The 26,910-nt window shown below is 42.8% G+C and overlaps 1 protein-coding gene across 1 annotated transcript; it reads right to left on the bottom strand.

Annotated features, from left to right (window-relative positions):
- Positions 1-18,943: 18,943 nt before the first annotated feature.
- LOC107796732 (uncharacterized) lies at positions 18,944-23,315 on the bottom strand. The gene is made up of 2 exons (XM_016619534.2): positions 22,983-23,315; positions 18,944-20,021 (listed from the first exon to the last, which is right to left on the bottom strand). The coding sequence occupies exons 1-2, from the start codon at positions 23,288-23,290 to the stop codon at positions 19,550-19,552; spliced, it is 780 nt and encodes a 259-aa protein (XP_016475020.1). The 5' UTR covers positions 23,291-23,315; the 3' UTR covers positions 18,944-19,549.
- Positions 23,316-26,910: the final 3,595 nt, after the last annotated feature.

Here is a 26,910-nt window from a genome sequence, read left to right on the forward strand (position 1 = left end):
TACTGCGTTGGTTGCTACGATGTCCGAGGTCAGGGATGAGGCCGAGGCACTCATAGCCTCGCATAACAAGGACGCCTCTACTGCAAATGCTCAGGCCCAGAAGGTGTCCAAAGAGGCTGAGATGCGCTTGACCCGAGTAGTGGATCATGCCCGGTTAAAGTCCCGAAGATAGACGCTCGAGGATATATATGCGGGGGAATTGATTTAATTGCCGAAGTTGAGAGGGTGAAGACCCTAGAAGAGGGAGCTGCGGCCCTGCTTCCTTCCGAAAGCGAGTCGGGCAGCGACTCAGGAGGTGATGAAGATGGAGGCGAGGTCCGTGAAGGGGAGGAGGCAGTTGGAAACCCGGAGGCTATTGCCAAGGCTGCTTGAAAGCATATTTTCTGCCGTCGAAGGCATAGCTCCGGCGCTAGATTAAAGTTTTCATTTGCTTTTTGCCTTTGCAAGGGTTTTAAATGTAGACTTCATAATTGTACTCTTGTGAATCCTTTTGTATGTGTATCAATTTTTTGCCTTTTTCCGACTTATGGCATTCGTTTGGCAATTGCTCCGAAGTTGTGGGTCTCAATTTTAGACCTTTGTATTCTTTCCACCTTCAAGCGTTTATCAATGGTCGAGAGTCGATCTGTAAGTCTGTCATGTTGGCTCCGAGGCTACTTGCGCGAAGTTTTTAGATTCTCATGCGTTAGGTCGGTACGACCTTTTAATATAAGCTGGCATCTTAGGCTCTTATGCTTTTGCTCTTAGGCATATGCAATTAACTGCTTCGGGTTCAGTCTCCGAATCGATTAATTGCTGGCCCTTGGGCTCTTGCGCGTTGGGTCGGTACGACCTCTTGTATGGGCTGGCGGCAGTGGCTCTTACGCATTGGGTTGGTACGACCTCTTATATAGGCTGGTGACAGTGGCTCTTATGCATTGGGTTGGTACTACCTTTTATATGGGACGGCGATAGTGGCTCTTACGCATTGGGTCGATACGACCTCTTATATGGGCTGGCGGTAGTGGCTCTTACGTATTGGGTCAGTACGACCTCTTATATGGGCTGGCGATAGTAGCTCTTTACGCATTGGGTCGGTACGACCTCTAGTATGGGCTTTATTTTTCCCTATTTAAGGACTTTTTTGAAATTATGTTTGCCTAACTCTTCGACGGTTTGATAAAAACCTCGATTGTGAGTCGTTATATGGAGATGATCGAGCACCTCGAGAGGTTTTGCTCGGTGGCTGAGTGTTTCGAAGCCTATAGTTTGGAGCTGACATGGTCGAATCTCTTTTGCCTATGTCGAGGGTAGCCTGTTTAACCGGTTCTTTTCGAAGTATATTCATAGTAATTGAAGGCATGTGATTTTATAGCGACGCTCGGGCATCCCCGAGCACGTTAGTTTGGCTAGTACAGCCTTGTGACCACAGTCATTGTGTTTGGCCGGAGCCTTTAAGTCCCCGAGTGAAATAGTTTCGGTGTCTATATCGAGGGTATGCCTTTTTAGGGGTCTTACAAGTTTGATATATAGCCTTACCTTTAAGATCGGGTTCACGCCTTGCTTGAGGTCTTACAGATATTGGTACTTGGTACAAGTATGGTTCATGACTTGCTTGAGGTCTTACAGATATTGTTACTTGGTATAAGTAGGGTTCATGCCTTGCTTGAGGTCTTACAGATATTGTTACTTGGTACAAGTATGGTTCATGCCTTGCTTGAGGTCTTACAGATATTGTTACTTGGTACAAGTATGGTTCATTCCTTGCTTGAGGACTTACAGATATTGTTACTTGGTACAAGTATGGTACATGTCTTGCTTGAGGTCTTACAGATATTGTTATTGCCTTATATAGGTCTTACGAGACCGAGGCTGCCCGCTTGGGGTCTTATGGCCTCGGGTTTTTGATAAGTCGATAGGGGTGGCTATTGGTGGCAATCCCTGAGTCATCAAAAATTTCCTGGCTCGGGAGCCATTTCTTGTAAACTTGGTATTTTCTCATTGAGGGATTACGAGTTTGGAGTTTCCGACCCAGAGGTCATGTAGCTTTTGACTTTTTCGACGCCAGTCCCCGAGTGTTCAGGATATTTTTTGGCTTCTGGAGCCATTTTATGAGCTTGAAGTTGCCTCGTTGAGGGCTTACGAATTTGAAGCTCCGACCTGGAGGTTGTACGGTTTCGAGTTGTTGATGCTAGTCCCCAAGCGTTTGTGTTGTTTTTGGCTCTGGAGCCGTTTTTGCAAAAATACCGAGCTTATTTGAAATGCGAAATGCTTTGGAAAGTATTCTTTGATTACTTGGTACAAATATACATGTTTTCACTGTTAAGGTCTCAGTTATTCTATATGGACACGGTTCGTTCAACTGTTTGTCCCGGTACATTATTTTCCAATTAAGACCCCATTCAACACATCTTGGCTTCTCCGAGTAGGTGACCTTCCGGGGGGATGCCCCCCAGTATTCGAGGTTGATTGCAAAAGAAGCCTTGAATACTTGTTGAGTCTTCCTTAGGTAGCATATATGTGTTGCCTCGTTAAAAACCTTGTCGGTAAAACCCTTCTTGGGATAAAAACCCGATCGAAGGAAAAGAGTGCAACGCATGCTTTTGAAATTTAAGGCCTTTGAGCTTTTAGCAGTAATAGCATTTGAGCATTGATACATTCCAATTGCTTGGAAGCTATTCGCCTTCCATGGTGCCCAGTTTGTAGGATCCTTTGCCAACTATCCCGAGAACGCGGTATGGTCCTTCCTAGTTCTAACCTAGCTTTCCTTCATTAGGATTTCGAGTATTCAAGGTGATCTTCCTTAGGACTAAGTCCCCGATTCCAAAATGTCATAGATTTGTTCTCCTATTGTAGTATCATTTGATCCTCTATTTTTGTGCGGCTATTCAGACCAGCCTGGCTTCTCGCTTTTCATCCAATAATTCGAGAGTAGTAGCCATGGCCTCATTATTTGAGCTCTCGGTGGTGTGTCGGACTCTGGTGGTAGGTTCTCCGGCCTCGACCGGTATCAAAGCCTCGATGCCATATACCAGGGAGAAAGGTGTTTCCCCCGTGCTTGATTTTGGAGTTGTTCGATATGCCCAGAGTACTTCGAGTAATATTTCTCTCCATCCTCCCTTTGCGCCTTCCAGTTTCTTCTTTAAGTTTTGAATGATGGTTTTCTGTGTGGACTCGTCTTGGCCGTTTGCATACGGGTGGTAGGGTGTTGACAGGATCCTTTTAATCTTGTGATCCTCGAGGAACTGAGTCACTTTGCTTCCAATGAATTGCTTCCCGTTATCACGCTCTATCTCGGAAGGAATTCCTAATCGGCATATGATGTGGTCCCAGATGAAATTAATGACTTCTTTTTCCCTTATTTTTTCGAAGGCCGGGTTTCAACCCATTTCGAGAAGTAGTCAGTCATAAATAAAATAAATCTAGCTTTACCTGGCGCCGTTGGTAGAGGTCCGGCAATGTCCATCCCCCATTTCATGAACGGCCATGGTGACAAAACTGAATGTAGTTGTTCACCATGTTGGTGGATCATTGGGGCGTATCTTTGGCATTTGTCGCATTTGCGGACGAACTCTTTGGTGTCCTTCTCCATGATGTCCCAATAGTAGCCTGCACTTATTATTTTTCGAATTAAGGAATCGGCACCGGAATGATTTCCGCAGGTGCCCTCGTGGATCTCTCGGAGCACATAGTCCATATCTCTCGGCCCTAGACATACTGCTAGAGCGCAATCAAAGGTTCTTCTGTAAAGAGTTCTACATTCATCGAGCGAGAATCGGGCTGCTTTGGTACGCAGGTCCCTCGACTCTTTTGGGTCCGCGGGTAGCTTTTCCAAATAATCGATATATTTATTTCTCCAATCCCATGTTAGGCTAGTGGAGTTGATCTCGGTGTGGCCTTTCTCGATCACTGACTTAGACAGTTGAACAATAGATCCGGGGAGTATGTCATCTTCCTCGACGGATGATCCCAGGTTTGCGAGTGCATCAGCTTCGCTATTCTCCTCTCGGGGTATGTGGACCAGGGTCCATTCTTTGAAGCGGTGCAATGTGATTTGAATTTTGTCTAAGTATCTTTGCATCCTGTCTTCCCGAACCTCGAAGCTCCCATTTACCTGATTTACCACCAGGAGAGAATCGCATTTCACTTCGATGACCTCAGCTCCGAGGCCATTGGCCAATTCCAGACATGCAATCATAGCCTCATACTCCGCTTCATTATTAGTTAACCTTATGGTTTTTATAGATTGTCTAATAACGCCGCATGTAGGTGTCTTTAGACTATGCTGAGCCCGGACCCTCTTACGTTCGAGGCGGCGTCAGTGAACAAGGTCCATATCTTGGAGGATGTGCCCGTTTTTAACAAAAGTTCTTTCTCGACCATGGGTGCAAGGGAGGGAGTGAAGTCGGCTATGAAGTCTGCTAAAATTTGAGACTTTATAGCCGTACGAGGCTGATACTCGATATCATATCCCCCGAGTTCGATGGCCCATTTGGCCAACCGGCTCAATAATTCGAGTTTATGCAATATGATTCGAAGGGGATACATTATTAAAACACAAATATGATGGCATTGAAAGTAAGGTTTCAATTTTCGAGATGCACTTATTAATGTAAGAGCTAGTTTTTCCAGATGCGGATACCTGGTTTCGGCATCACCCAGGGTCCGACTTACATAATAAACAGGGAATTGCGTACCTTGTTCTTCTCGGACCAGCAAGCCACTTACCTCTATCTCAGATACGGCCAGGTATAAATATAATGTCTCTTCCTCTTTTGGGGTGTGGAGCAAAGGCGGGCTCGTCAAGTATCGCTTCAACTCCTCCAAGGCGCGTTGGAACTCCGGAGTCCATTCAAAGTTGTTTTTGTTTTTGAGCAAGGAGAAGAAATGATGACTTCTATCCGATGATCTTGATATAAACCAGCCCAAGCCTGCTATCCGCCCGGTCAGCCACTGTATGGCCTTTACATTATTTACCACCATAATTTCTTCGATGGCGTTGATTTTATCAGGGTTGATCTCGATTCCTCTATTCGATACCATGAAACCTAAGAATTTGCCTGATCCTACCCCGAAAGCGCACTTCTCAGGATTGAGTTTCATGTTTTAACTTCTGAGGATGTCGAATGTTTCCTGCAAATGAGTCAAATGGTCCTTTGCGCACAGGTACTTAACTAGAATTTCGTCAGTATAAACTTCCATGGACTTGCCTATTTGATGTTCGAACATCTTGTTAACTAGGCGCTGGTATGTGGCCCCTACATTTTTTAGCCCGAAGGTCATTACATTGTAACAGTACGTACCGTGCTTTGTGATGAACGAAGTCTTTTATCTATCATCGGGGTTCATTTGAATTTGATTATACCCCAAATAGGCATCGAGAAAAGTAAGGGTTTCATGGCCGGCAGTGGCATCAATCAATCGGTCGATGTTGGGCAGGGGGAATGAGTCTTTTGGGCATGCCCTGTTTAGATATTTATAATCTACGCACATTTTTAGTTTATTCCCCTTTTTGGGAACAACCACCACATTGGCCAACCATTCGGGATATTTTACTTCCCTAATTGACCCTATCTTGAGGAGCTTTGTTACCTCATCTTTGATGAATGCATGCTTTATCTTGGACTGGAGTCTCCTTTTTTGCCTCATCGATTAGTACCTGGGGTCGACGCTTAGTCGATTGGTAGTTATCTCCGGCGGGATCCCTGTCATGTCTAAATGGGACCGAGCAAAGCAATCGATGTTGTTAATAAGGAATTGAATGAGTTTTTTCCTGAGCTCGGGGGTTAATCCCCTCCCCAGGTATACCTTCCGGTTTGGGAGATGCTCGACCAATACGGCTTGCTCCAGCTCTTCGATAGTCGACTTCGTCGCAGCCGACTCTTCAGGGGTAATGAAGGTTCTGGGAGTGAGGAAATCCTATTCATCTTCCTCGAGGGTCTATTGGCTTCTCGACTCCTCCGAGGCGGAGTGTACAGAATTCAGTACCTCTTTATGAACCGCAAACATTTCCTTTGCCGCAAGTTGCTCTCTGTATATCGTCTTTATTCTGTCCCTTGTTGGAAACTTTATCATCTGATGGAGGGTCGACAGTACCGCCTTCATGTTATGTGTCCATGGTCTACCGAGCAAGGCATTGTACCTTGTATCACCTTTAATAATGTGGAACCTGGTCTTTCGAACTGCATCTGATATGTTAACTAGGAGAGTCATTTCTCCAGCTATTGCTTCGCCGGCCATATGGAAGCTGTTGAGGATTCGGGAGGTAGGTATGATCTGATCGAGCAATCTGAGATGCTCTCGATCTAATTACGTTGGTCGAGCTACCTGGATCCATGAGTACACATTTAATTTGGGTGTTATTTAAGAGAAACGAGATTACCAGGGCATCATTATGTGGATGAGACAGAGTCTCGAAGTCTTCTTCGCTGAATGCGAGGATGTCCTCAGATGCCCGGCCCCGGGTTTGTCCTTGTGTTGCCGTAGAAACCTTTATCTGCTTGATTACGGGTCCCTGGGGAATGTCGGTCCCCCCGATAATCATATGAACGGTGTGCTGAGGTTTTCCCATTTTGCTTCACCAGTTTGCCTCTCTTTCTTCTCGGGTGGGGTTTTTCCGAGTGTGTTGTTGATTTCCTTAGTGCATACTCTTGTTGGTGTGGGAACTTATGCCAACATGTTGAGTGTTACGTGAACCCACGTCCACGGGAATTGGTTCTGGTGCATTCTCAGGGTTTCGTGGTGGTACACCAACATCTGGAACATCCACCTCATTTTCTCCATGGTCTTCAAGGTTGTTGTTTTCACGTGCATTTATTGAGTTAGGCATTTTGATCTGAAATCAAAGATCTTGGAAGAAAATAATCATTATTATTTTTAGCCCCACGGTGGGCGCCAAACTTTTTACCTTGAAAATGGTAATTACAATTATATTTGATTTTGTGGTTCTAAAAATATGTGATCTATTTTTATGCTAGTTGTTAGGCAATAGATGCTAGATAAGAGATTAGAAAATGATATAACAACCTGTAGATAGTGTAAAATTCAAACCAAATGGCTAGAGATCGGGGCCTCGAGCTTGCGTACACAGGGCCTCGAAGTCGAGTCGGACTCCCGGTCAAGGGAAATAAAAGGAGGATTAGCAGTTATGGTAGCTTTTATGGAAGCCTTTTATGACCAATAATAAGCAATAAATGAAGTGTATACGCTAAAATCAGAGGGTCCAATTTTTTGTCATTACGATGCCTCGTCGGCACGTTTTCAAAGTCTTGAGGCTATGGTCGAGACTTACCCCCAAGGGGCTATCGACACCCAACCTCGGGGCAGTATGGATCAGTGGTTATGGTAAAGAAGTGGGAAGTTCCCAAGGTGCGTAGCTAGAGCCGACAAAGTCTGCCAGGCTAGTCTAAGCCCGCATCATGGCATTAACTAGTTGTACCAGTTCCATATCTTTGTAATAAATGTATTTGTACTATGTTGGAATTCCGCCTCACATATAAAGGGGATCCTTGTCATTTTGTAGGGATCGGATGCTCAATATTGAATACACAAGAACATTCTCTCTACTCTCTAACATATTCTCTTGATCTCATTACTTCCATTATTTCTTATATTCATTGTGTTCTATCTATTGTTCTTCATTTATTGCTTATCATTGATCATAAAGAGCCACCATTTTAGCTCTCATAACTGTTAGTTCTCCCTCGGTCACCCTAAGCTGGCCGCCGAACTCGACCTCGAGGCCTCATATACGACAGCTCGAGGCCCGATCTCCAGTTGTCTGGTTTGATTATCATATCATCTCTAAGCTATAATCTTTCCTTCTAATCTCTTACTCTAATTCATTGCCTAACAACTAGCATAAAAATAAATCATGTATTTTTAGAACCACACAATCAAATTTAATTGTTATTGTCATTTTCACGGTAAACAGTTTGGCGCCCACCGTGGGGCTAAAAACAATAGTGATTATTTTCTTGGTGGTTTAACTATATAAAGTAGGTTACCTTTCACACTTTTTCTTGACCAAAATCTTTGATTTCAGGTCAAAATGTCTAACTTAGTAAACAACAATCTTGAGGACCATGGAGAGAATGGTTTGGATGTTCCAGGTGTTGGTGTACCACCACGAAACCTTGAGAATGCACCAGAACCAATTCTCGTGGACGCGGTCTCACGCTATGCCCAACACGTCGATATAAGCTCCCACACTAACAGGAGCATACATCAAGGAGATCAACAAGAAGTCCAAAAAACCCCAGGTCGAGAGGAACAGAAGGTCAGCCTTCACGTTATTTTTGAGATGTTGCAGGCACAACAGCTGGCAATCGCTCAGCTGCAGAGCCACCAAAAACCCCTAAGTACAGCGGCCTCGGGAATAGCCCCTCGGACCAAATATGCACTAGAAAGATCAAGCAACAACGGGTCGGCAGCCGACCTCGCCATCGTAATGATGCTCGAGGACCTCACAAAGAGGATCGAGTTGGGCGAGAAAAAGATAGAAGCCAATGATAAAAAGGTCGAGACCTACAATTCCAGGGTCGACTAAATTCTGGGCACACCTCCGATCTTGAAGGGTGTGGATTCAAAGAAGTTCGTACAAAAGCCGTTCCCACAAGAAGCATCTCCAAAACCCATTCCAAAGAAGTTTAGGATGCCAGACCTTCCAAAGTACAACGGAACCTTAGACCCCAACGAGCACGTCACTGCCTACACTTGTGCAGTGAAGGGCAACGACCTAAGGGACAACGAGATCTAGTCCGTCCGGCTAAAGAAATTCGGGGAAACACTCTCGAAAGGGGCCATGATGTGGTATCACAACCTAGCTCCTAACTTTATAGACTCATTTGCCATGCTGGCAGATTCTTTCATAAATGCACATGTCGGTGCCATCAAAGTAGCAACAAGGAAATCCGACGTCTTCAAAATCAAGCAGAGGGAGAATGAGATGCTGCGAGAGTTCATATCTCGTTTTCAAATGGAACGAATGGAACTACCACCAGTCCCCGACGACTGGGCAGTGCAGGCCTTCACTCAAGGTCTGAATGAACGAAGCTCGATGGCTTCGAACCAGCTGAAACAAAATCTAGTTGAATATCCCGTCGTGACCTGGTCGAACGTTCACAACCGATATCAATCGAAAATCAGGTTTGAGGACGATGACCAATTAGGAGCCCCCTCGGGCTCGGTATACCCAAGCAGGCTTTTAGCGAAGGAGTCGAAGTCGAACAAAGAGAGATACCAACCATACACCGAAGATAGAAGAAATGCCCCGAGGCATAACATACCCCAGAATGATCGAAGAACGGACCGAGGGTAAAACACTCAGGGACTTGTCACCAGAGCTGGATTCGATAGGCACACAGGGCCAACAGAGGCACCTCGCTTATTAGAATACAACTTCAATGTCGATGTTTCAGACATCATATTCGCCATTAGCAAAATTTGAGACACCAGGTGGCCTAGGCCTGTATAATCAGATCCTTCGCGAAGAAATCATAACTTAGTGTGTGAATTTCACAACACACATGGGTACAGGATCGAGGATTGCCACCAGCTCAGGGAAGAAGTATCCCGACTACTCAGCAAAGGTCACCTCCAATAATTCCTCGGTGACCGGGCCAAAAATCAATTTCGGGAAAGAGAGGCGACCAAAAAGAATGAAACAAATGAGCCACAACATGTCATCCACATGATCTTGGGAGGCATCGATGCCCCATAGAACCCATGATCAGAAGAACAAAATATCCATCACTAGAGAAAAGCGAACTCGGGGTTACATACCTGAGGATGCTCTCACATTCAGCAACGAGGATATAGAGACCTTGTCTCAGCCTCACAACGACGTAGTGGTAATCCCTTCCTTGTGAATACATTTCAAATTAAACATGTACTTGTGGATCCAGGTAGCTCGACCAACATTATCAGGTCGAGGGTGGTAGAGCAGCTCGGACTGCTTGACCAAATCGTGCCCTCCTTTTGAGTCCTCAACGGATTCAACATGGCGAGCAAAACAACGAAAAGGGAAATCACCCTCCCAGTCAACATGGCCGGCACAACCCAAAATGCCAAATTCCATGTCATTGAAGGAGGCATGAGATACAATGCCTTGCTCGGAAGGCCATGGATACACTGCATGAGAGCAGTACCATCAACCCTTCATCAAATTATGAAGTTCCCAACGAAGGACGGAATAAAAACCATGTACGAGGAACAACATGCAGCAAGGGAGATGTTCGCAGTACACAACGTGGTGCCGACACCAGTACCTCCACCTTCGAAGGAGCCAAAGGATAAGCAAATAGTAAAATAGCGATAACAAGCTACACTCTTAGTTGTACCCAAATGAACAAATAAAGGACGGTACCGTGTCCTCGGAGCAAATACTGAAGGCCTACCGAGGCTCAAAGCGCCATCGCCACTAAGGTATAACCATCACTCTTTTAATTTTCACTTCACACTAACCTTTATGCAGGTGTCCGACTGAGACAACCGAAGCACTATCCAAATCGAAGACCTTAAGGTTTCAAAGTATATGTTGCACTCTATTCCTTCGACCGGGTTTTTATCCCAAAAAGGGCTTTACCAGTAAGGTTTTTAACGAGGCAACATCTATATGCTACCTAAGAAAAACTCAACAAGTATTCAAGGCTTCTTTTTCAATCAACCTCGAATACTGGGGGCATCCCCCCGGAAGGTCATGTACTCGGAGAAGCCAAGATGCGCTAAATGGGGTCTCGATAGGAAAATAATGTACCGGGCCAAACGGTCGAACGAACTGTGTCCGTATAGAATAACTGAGCCCTTAACAGCAAAAGACATGTATACTTGTACCAAGTAATCAAAGAATACTTTCCAAAAGCATTTTGCGTTCAAAGAAGCTAGGTATTTTTGCAAAAATGGCTCCTCTATCAAAAACATCCCGAACACTCGGGGACTGGCATCGAAAACTCAAGGCCACATGACCTCCGGGTCGGAAACCCCGAAATCGGAAGCCCTCAATGAGGCAATACCAAATTTACAAGTAATGGCTCCCGATCCAAGAAACCCTCGATGACTCGGGGACTGCCGCCAATCGCCACCTCCATCGACTTATCAAAACTCGAGGCCACAAGACCACATGCTGGAAGCCTCGGTCTTTTAAGACCTATATAAGTCAATATCTGTAAGACCTCAAGCAAGGCATGAACCACACTTGTACCAAGTGACAATATCTGTAAGACTTCAAGCAAGGCATGAATCATACTTGTACCAAGTAGTCAAAACTGTAAGACCTCAAAGGCATGTAAAACTTGTAAGATCTTACTAAAGGCATAATCTTGATCTTAAAGTTAAGGCTATATATCGAACTTGTAAGACCCCTAAAAAGGCATACCTTCGATATAGAAGACGAAACTACTTCACTCGGGGACTGAGAGGCTCCGACCAAACACAAATGACTAAGGTCACAAGGGTGTACCAACCAAACTAATGCGACTCGGGGACCCCCGACTGTCGCTATAAAATAATAGGCCTTCAATTACTTTGAAAATACTTCGAAAAGAACCGGTTAAACAGGCTACCCTTGACACAAGCAAAAGAGCTTCGACCATGTCACCTCCAAACTATAGGCTTCGAGATACTCAGCCACCGAGCCAAACCTCCCGAAGTGCTCGATCATCGCCATATAACGACTCACAATCGAGGTTTTAATCAAACTGTCGAAGAGTCCGGCAAACACAATTTCAAAAAGTCCTTAACGAGGGGAAAAATCCCATATGAAAGGTCGTACTGACCCAATGCGTAAGAGCCAGTGTTGCCAGCCCATACAAGAGGTCGTACCGACCCAATGCGTAAGAGCCACTATCGCCAACCCATACAAGAGGTCGCACCGACCCAATGCGTAAGAGCCTAAGGGCCAGCTTGAAATTCAAAAACTTGAGGGTCGAATGAGCTCGAGTCGAAACCCGACTCGGAGACTGAACCCAAAACAGTTGATTACATATGCCTAAGAACAAAAGCATAAGAGCTCAAACACCAGCTTATGCTAAAAGGTCGTACCGACCAAGCGCGTAAGAGCCTACGGGCCAGCCCAATGAGCACCAAGGCCATACCATGAATCTAAGGGTTCCTTTTAACTCGAAGACCAGTTCATCAAGCTAAAATCAAGGACAAGAGAAATGCATGAAAAATAAAATCGCAAGGCTTCATTTTATACATATATGCGAGAGAATACAAGCTTCATTTACAAAGTCCTTTGAAAGCACTCTACGCAAAACAAGGAAGGAAAGACCTAATCTAATCTACGTCCCCCTCGGGGACTATAGTCTGTCGGCCTCTTCCTCCCCATCTTCGACATCAGACAGAAGGAACTTAGCATCATATTCCTTCGACTTTGCCTGCTTTATCTCTTACGATAGATCGAAGCCCCTGTCATAAATTTCCTCGAGGGTTTCCCTCTGAGATTTACACCTCACGTACTCTTTATTCCTACTCTCTTGGTCGAGAGCCCTCTTTAGCTCAACACGAGAATCGGCAACATACTTCAAATAGACAACCACCTTTTTATCAGCCTTAGTTTGGATTGTTACGGCTTCAGCCCGGGCATCTGCGACTTCGGCCTTCATCTTCAGGAGCTTAGACTCGAGCCGAGGAATCATGTCCGTTTGGACCAAGTTGTTCTCATGAGCGTTGCGAAGTTGCACTTCGAGGGAGGAAGCCTTGGCCAAAGCATCCTTCTTAGCCAATATCTGGGTGTCCACCTGAGCCTTTATACCATCTTGCTCGAACATGGCTTGACCAACTTCATTCCTAAGGCGTTCCAGGTCCTCCGTCTTTTTCTGCAACTAAAGTAAAAGAAACATTAGCCTCGGAGGATAGAAGAGGAAATGCGCACTCCCTAGAAATAGAAGTTACCTGTTCCTTGAGGTAGCTTTCATCGTTCAGACTGCGACTCGCCTCGTACCGCAAGTGTGCCAACTCGTCTTCCCTTTCATCTCAAAAAAGCCTGAGGGATTTCTCCACATCTACGTCTTTTCGCAATCCATCCTCACATCGAAGTAGCTCAAATTCGAGCTTATAAAAAGCCTGTGGAGGAGAAACGTGATAAGAAAGTGAAAATTACAAAACTATAAAACCAGTACGAACGACCCAAACCTACCTCCGAGTAAAGCTGTTGAGCTTCCTCGAACGTTAAGCATACATCTACTAGTCTGGCTCCACCTACCTCGGTAGAACCACCCCGATTTGGGACACGGTCGCCCAATATACGCGCCCCTTGGCGTCGAACATCCATCAAAGTGCCTTCGACGGGAGAAAAAGCCAACGGCAGAGAACCCTCATTCCTCGAAGTACCTTCAATGGTAAAGGAAGATGGCAGCGGAGGAGGGACCATTTTTCTAAAGCCACAGACCTCAGGTACGCAGGTTCGGCCGATACGCCCTCTCTGAGCCTCCGGGCCGGACTCGTCTTGCTACAATTAATGTCATCCTGCAAAGGCCTTTTCTGCTTATTGTTATTATTATCATCCCTAGGTCCCGAAGCCAGCGGTCTTTCTCCCTCTCCTAGAGGGCACGACTTTGCTTTAAGGGACTCCCCAATGCTTATGATGACAGAGTTAGTACGTAGAAAGGAAAAGTGCCCTTCCGAAAAAAGGGGGAGCAAATCACATAGCACGTACCATGGTGTTTTGCCTCCCACCTATCCTTGGACAAAGCTCGCCACTTACGCTCATTGTAGGCCAAGTGGGTTGCCAACTTCCGAGCCCAATCCGACAGATCGGGTACCTCGAACGACATCCATGAAGTTGCTGCAGAAAAAGAAAGGAAGGCACATTTACGGAGCCCGCCTTCTCCGTAAGCAAAACTACGAAGGCATGAGTGTACCACTTACGTGTAAAATTCCATTCCTCAAGAAATGGTAGAAACTCCATAGGGATAATATCGACAGTCCGCACTCGGACGAATCGGCTCATCCATCCCCGATCTCCGTCTTCTTCGTCGTGAACGATGAAAGGCAAGGTGGATTGGCATCGCATGGTTAGCAGACTTCGATGGTGAAAGGGCTGGTATAGCCTGATACGATGGCTAAGAGTGAATTCAAGCCCTGCTTTCTCCGCAAAGAACCTCATCATCAATACTATCCGCCAAAATGACGGATGAATTTGCACCAAGGTAACCTGTTACTTTCGACAAAAGTTGAGCACAACCCTATCAAGTGGGGCCAACATAAAAGGGTACGTGTACACGTTCAAAAACCCCTCAGCATGGTTCATGATGCTCTCCTCCGGGGAAGGTACCCGCAGTACTACCTCTTCACCCCATCCACAATCCTTCCTCGCCCACTCAAGAAGATCCCCCCTCAAAACAGAGGCGGAACTCCCTTCTCTTTGCCGAGCGGACCCTGATGTAGCAGCCATGACTATGGTAAAATTAAGGAATTGGAGCGAGAATTTGAGCAAGGGCGTCAAAATTAAAATTATGGAGGACCTAACACAGGAAAGGAGAACTCTATAAAAGAGAATAACTACTCAGAATAGCGAAATCTTCAAATGAGCGAAAACAATCCTATATATGGAAAAAGCGGCGACTATCCGCCTGCCTCAAAAGCCAATTAAAAATACTGGCTAAAGCTTTTATCGCTTTAGGAAGATGTGCCGGCAGGATGGCCTTGGTCATTTCGTAACAATGTCATACACTTGACGTCGCCATACGACGTTTTGGGGTCAGAGACCCCTGCATCAACCAAGCCTCGAGATGGTACCCGATTTCGAAGGACTCCGTCAAAAATAAGAAAGGGCTCTAAGGAGCCATCAGTATATTTATAGGCCTCGAGATGGTACCCGATCTCGAGGATCTCCGTCAAAAAGAAGAAAGGCTTTAAGGAGATATCGATGTCATTGCAGGCCTCGAGATGGTACCCGATTTCGAGGACCTTCACCAAAAAGAAGATAGGCTCCAGGAAGCCATTTGCATAATTGCAAGTCCCGAGATGGTACCCGATCTCGAGGACCTCCACCAAGAAGAAAAAAGGCACTAGGAAGCCAATGACATCACTACACGTCCCGAGATGGTACCCGATCTCGAGGACCTCTACCAAAAAGAAGATAGGCTCTAGGAAGCCATTTGTATCCTTGCAAGTCCTGAGATGGTACCCGATCTCGAGGACCTCCACCAAGAAGAAGAAAGGCTCCTGGAAGCCAATGACATCACTACACGTCCCGAGATGGTACCCGATCTCCAGAACCTCCACCAAAAAGAAGATAGGCTCCAGGAAGCCATTGGCATCACTACACGTCCTGAGATGGTACCCGATCTCGAGGACCTCTACCAAGAGGAAGATAGGCTCTAAGGATCCATTAATATCATTACGAGACTCGAGATGGTACCCGATCTCGAGGACCTCTCTCAAAAAGAAGATAAGCTCTAAAAACCTACTCATATGGGCTTGGCCTCGAGGTACCATCTAAACCCAGGAAAGACCTCATCCGGGGTCTATCTGCAATGCCTTAAGGCTATCTACACTGAGTTCAAAACAAGTTTCCAGGTAGCCCGAGCTTGAGCGAACCCCCACTCGGGGACTGCTCCCGAAATCCTAAAGGCTACCTTTATTCTCAGGCATCCGAGCAAATCCCCCCATCGAGGACTATCGTGGGGTCTAAAAGGCTGAATCTCATACTGAAGTTTGAAACCCTACTCTTATTCAACTTGAAGTCAGGGATCCCGACGACCCGAGTTTATCAATCCAATCCGGGCTCAGTCCAAGGAATGGTAAAAGGGTTCTACGGGGAATCATGTTAATCAATCAAGAGCCAGAAAAAATACTTGCGCCCGGGCTCGATTTCGCACCAATTGGTGGAGTCGTGCATTTAGATTCTTCACAAACGCAGATAAAAGGAAATATAGCATAAATCAGAAACAAGTTGAAGAAACATCTTTATATTTATAAACATATTTTACAAAAGCCCACGAAGGGTCCTTAAATATGATTTATGCTATATTTCCTTTTATCTTTGTCTTTATAAGCATATTTTACAAAAGCCCACGAAGGGTCCTTACATATGATTACAAAAGCCCACGAGGGGTCCTTACACAGAAACAAAGAAGCAAAAAATATACATATAGTAAAAGCCAAGAGCCTAATCTATTCTCGGGGGTGCATCCTCGGCGGCAGTATCTTCGAGCACCATCTCCTCGGGGGTCTCATCTCGGTCTTCCAAAATGGTGTCTTCAAGGGAGAAGATGAAGAAGAGGAAAGTGAGAAGATAAAGAAGAGGAAAGTGATGAAGAAGAAGCACAAAAAGATGAAGAAAAAGCCATAGCCGCCAAAGAGCAAAAGCTTTTACCAGGCCAAGAAGATCATGACCCGATAGAAGACTTGGCGAGCGTCGGCCTTACAAAAGCTTTTACCAGGCCAAGAAGATCATGACCCGATAGAAGACTTGGCGAGCGTCGGCCTTACCTGCACGGCTACTTTGAGTCCACTTCTTGGAACATTGTGCCGTGCAAGTTAGCGGCCGGTAGCGCCACTTCACCCCACGAAAAGCAAAAGGGATGAAGTGCCACACTAGGCCAGAGTAGGGAGGTGAGCAGCGGTGTAAAGTCCGAACATCCTCCTGAGCAGCGGTGTAGAGTCCAAATATCTTCCTGAGTCGGAATAAATCGGCACCCCTATCTCATCGCCTCGAGCCAACGACGACAACAATAGCAACAACAACAACAACAACAACAACAAGAAGTCAGTGCCATCTCGCTCGGTAAGGGAAAGCCCTAGAAAAAGGCCATGGTGTGACTGATAAGAACTCCGCCATGTAACCTTAAGGCCACGTGCCTCAAGCATGGGAAATACCAATGGATGAAGATGAAGAGAAGGAAGGGGTGAAAGGCTGTTAGAGAACATTTGAATGAAGAGTTGGTTCAAGAAGGTCTCCATTTATAGAGAGGGTGGCAGCGTAACCGACGGAGCCATCAATGTCTTTGAAAGACGTATCAGCATGCACAATCAATGCGCTTTTGGGAACTGGGCCGGCGGCGACATTATCGCTTTGAAAAATAAGAATAGGCAATGCATTGAATGATTCTGGAAAGATGAACCGACGGGACGCCTCGGTTATCACAAAGGCTCACATCATAAGTATGACATCATCATGAGAAGATCGAAGAGATGGATATCGAAGTCATTTCTTATCGTTCCACTCTAAGAAACATGAGGACTATCTGTATACAGTAAAATCAGAAGATCGAATTTCCCATCATTGCGATGCTTCGTCGGCACGTTTTCAAAAGCTCGAGGCTATGGTTGAGACTCACCCCAAGGGGATATCAACTCCCGACCTCGGGCAATATAGATCAGCGGTTATGGTGAAGAAGTTGGAAGTTCCCAAGGCGCGTAGCTAGAGCCGACAAAGTCTGTCAGGCTAGTCTAAGCCCGCATCATAGCATTAACTGGCTGTACCAGCTCCATATCTTTATAATAAATGTATTTGTACTATGTTGGGATTCCCCCTCATATATAAAGGGGATCCTTCTCTCTGCTCTCTAACATATTCTCTTGATCTCATTACTTCCATTTATTGCTTATATTCATTGTGTTCTATCTATTGTTATTCATTTATTGCTTATCATTGATCATAAAGAGCCATCATTTTAGCTCTTATAACTGTTAGTCCTCCCTCGGTCGCCCTAAGCCGGCCACCGAACTCGACCTCAAGGCCTCATGTATGACAGCTCGAGGCCCGATCTCCAGTTGTCCGGTTTGATTATCATATCATCTCTAAGCTATAATCTTGCCTTCTAATCTCTTACTTAGCATCCATTGCCTAACAACTAGCATAAAAATAGATCACGTATTTTTAGAACCACACAATCAAATTTAATTGTTATTACCATTTTCACGGTAAACATGAAGAACAACAAATAGAACACAATGAATATAAGCAATAAATGCAAGTAATGAGATCAAAAGAATATGTTAGAGAGCAGAGAGAATGTTCTTGTATATTCAATATCAAGCATCAGATCCTTTACAAAATGACAAGGGTCTCCTTTATTTATGAGGGGGAATCCCAACATAGTACAAATGCATGTGTAATTATTACATAAAATAGCTGGTACAACTACTCACTCAGCCTGGTGTAGACTGTCACTGTTTGCGCAGGCGTTTGTCAGAAAATACAGCTCCTAGGGAACTTCCCATTTATCTGCGACAAACACCGGTCCATTCTGCCCCGATATCGGGCGCGAAGACTCCCCGAAGGCATCGAACTCTGGGCTATCCTCCGGGACCTTCGAGGTGAGATTGCGCAATGCCTTGCCGACCGTAAAATGGGTCTTCCCGATTTTAGCCGTATACAATTACCACAGGACGATATAATACAAGCTAAAAGTCAACATAATTTATATTATATTAAAAGCACGAAACCCCTTAGCGAAAATATCATTCATTTTTTTTTACCTTTTAAAATTTAATTTTATACTAGACAAAATAGTCCTTTGTTTATTTCCCTAATAGTTAAAACTTTAAAATTACTATATACTGTTTGTCAGTTTTTCTTTCTTTAATATTTTTCTCTTAATTTATGCCTACACATTTCTACATATTAATTCTCCTTCTACTATCTCTTTCCACAAAAAAATATGAACAAAGCCAAAAATTATTTATCTGGAAAAAAATAAACTTTTCTTCAAACTAGAGATATATAAAAAAAATTGTTAAAGTTTTATTCATGTCAATACATTTAAGCTGAATATATCTATCAAGATGACGAAGAATTATATGGGACCTAATTTCTTCTTTATTGAGTTAGTTAAATAAGATTAACTATTATTATTTTCAAGAACTTACACTTTAACTTTTAAATAATTTTTATGTAACTCAAATATAATTTTTAATATAATAGCTATATGATCTTTTAAAGTATGTATTGATGGAGATTGGGGTGCGTAACTAAAGACTAGTAGATAAAATAACCAAGAAAGCAAATTTCACTGGTCTTAAAATGGGATATGCCATTGATCAAGGGGAGGAACACCAAACACCTTTATCTATTAGAGTGCAAATACAATAAAGAAAAAAGTAGCACTGTGTTCCGGTTCTTTGGGATGGAAGATAATCTCAGGTCTTGATACACTTCCACAACAGAAATCAAATTCCAAAGAGAGCAACTCAACAATCAAGGTTGGTTGAAGTGCAAGTACTGGGCAGAATCCCAAAAAATGGGATATGCAATTGATCAAGGGGAGGAACACCAAACACCTTTATCTATAGAGTGCAAATACAATAAAGAAAAAAGTAGCACTGTTTTTCGGTTCTTTGGGATGGAAGATAATCTCAGGTCTTGATACACTTCCACAACAGAAATCAAATTCCAAAGAGAGCTACTCAACAATCAAGGTTGGGTGAAGTGCAAGTACTGGGCAGAATCCGAAAAGAATTTACAAGGTTGACTGGAAAGCACTAGGCAGCCAAAAGAAAACAGAAGCCGCAAAGTCTACAATTTAAAACCATAACGCTTTTAGTTATTGCCAGAACTAATTCTTGAATGCTTCAGCTCCACAAGTGAAAAGGCCAAAGCAGCAACAGAGTAGTTAATGGATTAGCTTCGTTGAATCCACTGCAATATATCCGGTCGGATCACTCCCTCAAAACCATGTTTCGCAAGATTCATGCCTTTGAAACTAGCTGGCAAGACAGTTTTGAACTGCCTGCACTGGATGCTTGTTCCAGCAGGGCTTCTTGGTTTGATCATCATAGAAATGGTTGGATAGGCTTTCTGCCATGTGTTCCTCCCTGAGGTAAACAGATGCCTGCTGCTGGATCCCTTATCCTGGCCAGCACCATATTTCTGGAATCCCTCCGGCTTTGGGGAGTGAGATGATTTCCTAAGCTGCTTACTTGCGCTCGTAATTACATTGCTATCTGAGGGATTTCCTCGAATATTAGCTGATGGCTTCATTTTATCAAGCCAACGAAGGATCCAATTCCCAAGATTCTTACCAGCTTCAATATCTCTTTCTTGTATCTTGCGATGAATGGTCAGTGCCATGTCAAAGGCAGCTCGTGTTCGCCTGGAAAAGAAAGAAACAATTTATAACAATATTACAACCAACAAAGCAGCCAAAATGGTAGAAAAGATCATGAGCAAGCATCCCACAGCAGGGAATAACCATTTTTGGCTAATTTGGACAAGTTGCAGTCACGGGTTCGAACCGTGGAAACAGCCTCTTGTAGAAATACAGGGTAAGACTGCGTACAATAGACCCTTGTGGTCCGTCCCTTCCTCGGACCCCGCGCATAACGGGAGCTTAATGCACCGAGCTGCCCCTTTGGACAAGTTGCAGTCACCAGAAAACATCTTAATTTTTTTTTTAAAAGGTGAGAATGTTATATGAAGCAGAGTGTTGGCCTGTCAAGAACTCTCATATTCAGAAGATGAAGGTAGCAGAGATGAGGATATTGAGGTGGATGTGCGGGCACACTAGAACGGATAAGATTAGGAATGAGGATATTCGGGAGAAGGTGGGCGTGGCCCCTGTGGATGACAAGATGCGGGAAGCGAGGCTCAGATGGTTCGGGCATGTGCGGAGGAGAAGCCTTGATGCTCCGGTGAGGAGGTGTGAGCGGTTGGCCGTGGTGGGTACGAGAAGAGGTAGAGGGAGGCCTAAGAAGTATTGGGGTGAGGTGATCAGGCAGGACATGGTACGACTGCAGATTTCCGAGGACATGACCCTTGATAGGAAGGTCTGGAGGTCAAGCATTAGGTTTGTAGGCTAGGGGATAGTCAAGCTTTCTCTTCTTCATACCAGGGGTGAGGCGGGTTTGATAGGGTTGATCTTAGATGGTTAGGGGTTAATGTTGAGTCCACACTATCCTTTCTGATTATCATAGCCCTGAGCCTTAATTACTAGGTATTGTTATTGGATGTCATCTATTTTATGGTTTTTATGCTTCTATTACTATTTATATGGTTTCTGCTGACGTTACTGATGAATTGTCTCTTCTTGATTTACTTCCGCCTTCCTGAACCGAGGGTCTATCGGAAACAGTCTCTCTGCCCCATCGGGATAGGGATAAGGTCTGCGTACACACTACCCTCCCCAGACCCCACTTTGTGGGATTTTACCGGGTCGTTGTTGTTGTTGTTGTTGTTGTATACTTCGTGCAAATCAGTTGAATACATTGGTGAATTTGATTCCATAAAGCAATAACAAAGCTGGGATTCAGAAGGGAATGATCGATTAAATTAAGAGAAACCCAGAGAAAAAGGATGGTGTGCATCAGTTGCCAGCATGATGGAGGTATTGTGGTAATGAGGCATCATGGCCGAACCAACATGGGAATTGATCAAGACTTATGAGTGAGATGAAGGCTGCTGACTTAAGCAAGATCTTGGTGGGCAAAGCATAAATTGCACTTAGTAATTGATACAAGAGTGCTGTTGAAAGAGAATCTCTGGCAAAGAAGAGAATTGAAAAAACGGAACAAGAATTATGAGAAAGAGAAAAGAAGAATAAAAGGAAACTGTGGAAAAGAAAACTCTGAAGGCAGAAACAAATGGGAAAAAGCAAAAGAATAAGATTGTCATGGAAGACACTCTGACGATGCTATTTAGCAACTAACAATCTTTAGTCTCATTAATGCATGAACTAGAGAGAGTTCTGCTTCCATATTAACCAGACACTAGTTCGTACAGTATACCCATGTCAACACAGCATGATATGGGCAGGGGGTGAAAATGTGGTTCATTTGGTCATTGATATACTACCTACCAACTCGTGACAATCAACTAGTAGAAGATTTTGATGAAGAGGAATATGGAGAAATTCTTTCTCCATATGTAAAAGTACTACACTCTTTAGCATCTATATGTTAACTTTTAAGTTTATGCTTCTTCGCTGTATTAGCCTACATTTATGCAACGCTTTGTTAATATCCTTGCATCTTGAACATAAAAGCATTGGATAATCCAACACCTCAAGAAGCACGCATGCCTAACATGACTACAAAAATCAAAGGTAATCTACACCCAGTTTTGCATATTTAAGTGTAACGTGCTCAACTACCACATACGTCTATTATCAGCTACAAGAATATTTAACAAACAACTTTTGCAAAGAGAACAGACAAGCAGATATTCCAGTCCCATTGCTAATAGAAAATTTATCTTCACAAAATTCAAGGAACAAAAGAAAGACGATGCACATGTAACGATCTTATTCGAACAAGATTGTCAAATGTCAGGTAGACAGACTGAAAAATGGAACACTAGTCCAACATCACCACTTACTGGAAGAGTGATCATATTAAGCACGAAGAGATACTTTCTTCAAGAATTGGGGATAATGTCTAGTATTTTATAAACATCGAAAATCCATATGAGCAATATTCAAACAAATAAGAAAAGCATCAAAATACAGAAGTCGGAATAGCAGATGTTTGCCATTCTATTTATGAGAAGATGACAATCCTTGTTGCTGAGAATGGCTAACAGCAGAAAGATGCATGGGACGGGTATCATGTCACAAAAGTAATTGGGAAAAAGAAGCATAAACTACTGATAATTGAAGAACCAGCACCGCAGAGCTAAGACGAAATAAAAAGTTGATGAAGACAAAACTATCAAAAGAAGCAGCAAGATCATATTCCAGCTTAGCCACCTAAGAGAAGTGATCCTCTCACGCAACACTTTGATTTGCAGTACCGACTAATCACCAGGATTTACAGAACCTATGCCAGAAATGAAATTGCATATGCATTCGGAATGGGCCCCAAAACTGGATACTAGACTTTGTTTTTTAAAACATCATCCAAAACACCATACTGTTTCTATTATTTAATCCATCAAACAGGAATTAGTGTTGCTACATCTTATTCGCTGATACATTTCTCTCTGAATTACTTTAATCATAGTAACTCCAATTAGTGTTACCCTAACTATCATTGTCTTAGAATGACAAATCATTTAGCCACGAAAAGGGAATCATTACAAATGACAATAATATTAAGATCTAATTGAAATCAAAAAGTACCTTTGAGCGAAAGCACGAAGCCTGGGGTGATTGGGAGTAATGAGCTTACGCTGAATCCTCAAGAAGAGCTTGTAAGTTCGTTTCAGACCCAAGAAATACGCCGTTGCCAATGTGATCTCCCATAGCACCATTCTCTCTCTTTCTCTACAACTTTCTTCAGGAAAGAATATCCAAATGAGAAAAGAGCATATTATGTTTGCTTGTGCTTTCTCTTCTTCTTCAATATGTATATTATGACTATATAGTGAACCGTTTTCGTTTTCAACAAGACCAAAAAAAGTCGTGGAATTCTGGGGAGCCGCCAGCATTTTCTCCCTTCTCTGCCTTTCTCTCTAATATATTTTGGGCCAGTTTTGGGCCACGATATGTATGTTTTATAGCAAATGAGATTGACCCAGCCTATTATTTCGTTTTAGTTCCATAGTGAATGCTTTTGTTTTCTTTTGATGGTCCAATTGAACACAAACTCTATCTACAATTTAAACTTTCAACAACACAATTTGATATTGCAACTTCTCAACCAAAATTCATCCGATTAATTTTGGATTTTAAGTTACATGAACTGAGGGTCGTTTGATTGGTGGACAAATTATGCCGGAATTATAATGACGAAATATTTGCAACATATTTTCTTCAAAAGGAGATTCATATTCACCGCCCCAATTACTTCGGAGAGCCAACCACAAGAACTGTTGTTTGTATCACAATAGAGCTAGAATTAATAAATGGTGAAGTTTTTAATCTTAAATCAATCTGACACATTCAGGATTAATAAACGGTGAAGTTTTTAATCTTAAATCAATCTGACACATTCAGGATTAATAAACGGTGAAGTTTTGAATCTTCTAAGCGAATAATAAATTGGAGTAGAAAATCACTAAGATTTTAATCTCCAAAACGAATATAAAGTCACTAAGACTATAATTTCCGACAAATGAGTAGAAAACAACGAAGTCTTTAATCTCAACGAACGAGATTTTCTCGAAGTAGGAGTAGAAAATCAGGAAGATTTTAGTCTCCATAATGGGTGTAAAAAATCACGAGAATTTTAATTCCCTTTCCAAATAATTTTTCAACTAAACCATTATAACACTTTAAACAGTTTGATCTCTTTCTCTAATCAAACACATGTATCTTCATCTTTACATATATTATATTCAGATCTCAAAAATACTCTAAGAATTAGTGTAAGCCTCATACTTACAGTGGAGGCAAATGAAAATAAAGTCACTGGACGAAATTTATTTGAAAGCCACGAATCCAATTGAAACGATCAGTACAAAAATCTCATTGGCATCGCACCAGTCCAATTTCATTAGGTGTATCGTTCTTGTATTTTGTCCTTTAGGCTACCATAATCAGAATAAGTCCTCAACCAAAAAGTACAAGCGCACCTTTAACGATCTATAAATTACGCCGTCAAAGTCGTTTCCTTTGACGTCTTTCTGACTGGATACTTCGTTATACATGAATCCGTCTTTCAATATTCTTGACACCAACTATCACGGGTTACCACTCCAATCACGAACGCCAAATCCCTATTATCTGTGGTAATTAATTTCGCTCAGTCCCTTGCATGCGTTTTTTAGATAATGTTGGAATCTGAAAAACTCCCTTTTACGGTGCCCAATAATATCCGAGTACTTCAAACACAATTTTCTTCAATCGACCATCGTAACAGAAATTTCATTAAATTTCTTAAGATTGTTAGGATTCTGGATTCAAAATCAAAAAATCGGAGAAGGAAAAATGTTAGTTCAATAAATAAAACATAAAATAATTTCGAACTCATAAGTTGTTTGTGTGTCTTTAGTAATTTTTAATCCCTTCGAACTCATGTGTGTCCAATATGAGTTGTTTGTGATTTGTAGTCCAATATGTGTGTCCTATAATTTCGAACTCATAGGTTATGGATTAATTTCTCTCATGATAGCTTAAGCAAATAATAGGAGGCAACAAAGCTACGAAATAACTAATATTTTCAACAAAGAGAAGCAATGTCTAACAAGTAGCAATTAAGCAAGGAAATACAAGTAAAGCATGTAACAGTTACGACAGGGAAAGAGACAATATGAGAAAAATGGGAAAGAAACATGCAAAAACAGATAAATTGGCGGCGCATAAGTACTCATCACCTCACATATATGCCGCTCTATGATAGCGGCACTACAAATCACAGAACATCAGTGCACTCAACAAACGGAGCAAATCACACTTGACACTTATATTTATTTGAAAAATAATGCAATAATGTAGAAGAGGGGATAGCTCGGGCTTATGTAAAACATTTCGAAGAGGATAAGTAGTTAACACACATATTGGGTGACACTGGAAATATGGTTTTAGCTTTCTAGATGCGCTTATTAATGCAAGTGCTAATTTTTGGAAAGCTTTTATGTTAAAAGTTGGGTTTAGGGTATTGTGTGAAATTTGGAGTGGGCATTTTTTAGACTTGTTAGAAATATTATAAGGAGGTTGTATATAAAATTTGAAGTAATTTAATGGAGATTTGGACTGGTTTTGAACAAGAATTACAACTGAAAATCGTGGAAGAAGTTCGTCTGCAAACACTTGTATAAAGGTGTATAAAAGTGTATAATAGTGTACAAGATGTGTTTATACACTCAGATACACTATTATAAAAGATTATACATAAATATACAAAAAAATTGACTTCGTCTTCTTCCTTGCGTCTTTTCTGAAATTTAACTAAAATCTTGCTCAAATCTACTCCAAATCACTTCAAATTTAAATTTTGAACTCCTTTGATATTTTCAATCAATTAGAACAACACTCAATCCAAACAACTAACAAACTCAAAAAACTCATTTTCGAAAGCAAAGCTTTGAATGGTCTTCAATGGTGGACTTCTACTCTTCAATTTTCTTACATTGCAAATAGGTGACACAAGAGGAGAAGCAGAGGTAGAGGATTAAATGTTATAGAGGCTCTCAAGATCTCAAAGAATGGCATTGAATGTCATGACCCAAACCGAAGGGCCGCGATGGGCACCCGGTGCCTTACTCAACCGAGTACCAATGTAACATATCTTTCTTATCATGTTATCATGAGTAAATGAGCCAGAAAACCCGTCATGAGATAATAAGAATAAAACATAAGAGACTACTCAACATATGAAGACCCAACATGATATACCAACTAATATATGTGACATACAGGCCTATAAGGCCGACATGACCATTAGTAAACTCGAAACATAGGCCGACAAGGCCATACAATTATCCATACACCTGACATCTGTCTACAAGCCTCTAAGAGTACATAAAATCATAAAGGTCGAGACAGGGCCCCGTCATACCAATCAATACATATCCAAAGCATACTGACCAAATAGGCAACTCCGGAGCAAGTGGAGTGCACCAACACCTTCGCTGAGCTGATAGCCTACTAGGAGGACTGTCAACCTATCAATCGGGACCTGCGGGAATGAAATGCAGCGTCCTCGGGCAAAAGGGACGTCAGTACAAATAAAGTACCAAGTATGTTAGGCAGGAAAGCATAAACAAGAATAGTAATGTAAAGAGAGAGATAAAGGAGATACAACCTGTAACATCTGAGTGCCTCTCGGGGCTATGATATGAAATGCATAATACATATATATACATAAACTTTTTAAAACATTTGTCTCTATGGGCATCATCATCATCATATCGTACCCGGCCTCAAAGAGGACTCGGTAAAAGCGTACCCGACCATTATAAGGTTCGGTAGAATCGTACCCGGCCACGTGGAGCTTGGTAAACCAACTGATCAGTGGTTGCACAATAGGTGTCGTACCCGGCCGACTATAGCGCGGCTCGGTAGAGTAAAATAGATACTATATATAATGCATGCTAGACTCATGGAATCACCTTCTAAACCTTTTGGAGTGACTTAAGAACACTATGGACATCCATACCCTCAATAT

The sequence above is a fragment of the Nicotiana tabacum genome, chromosome 1 (genome assembly GCF_000715075.1).
Source record: "Nicotiana tabacum cultivar K326 chromosome 1, ASM71507v2, whole genome shotgun sequence".
NCBI classification, from domain to species: Eukaryota; Viridiplantae; Streptophyta; class Magnoliopsida; order Solanales; family Solanaceae; genus Nicotiana; species Nicotiana tabacum.

What these genes read in the sequence shown, in the direction of transcription:
- LOC107796732 (XM_016619534.2), bottom strand. Translation starts at nt 23,290, where the DNA reads ATGCTGGCGGCTCCCCAGAATTCCACGACTTTTTTTGGTCTTGTTGAA. An exon ending in CTTCGTGCTTTCGCTCAAAG is followed by an intron (nt 20,022 to 22,982) that starts GTACTTTTTGAT and finishes TTTCTTTTCCAG; the next exon opens with GCGAACACGAGCTGCCTTTG.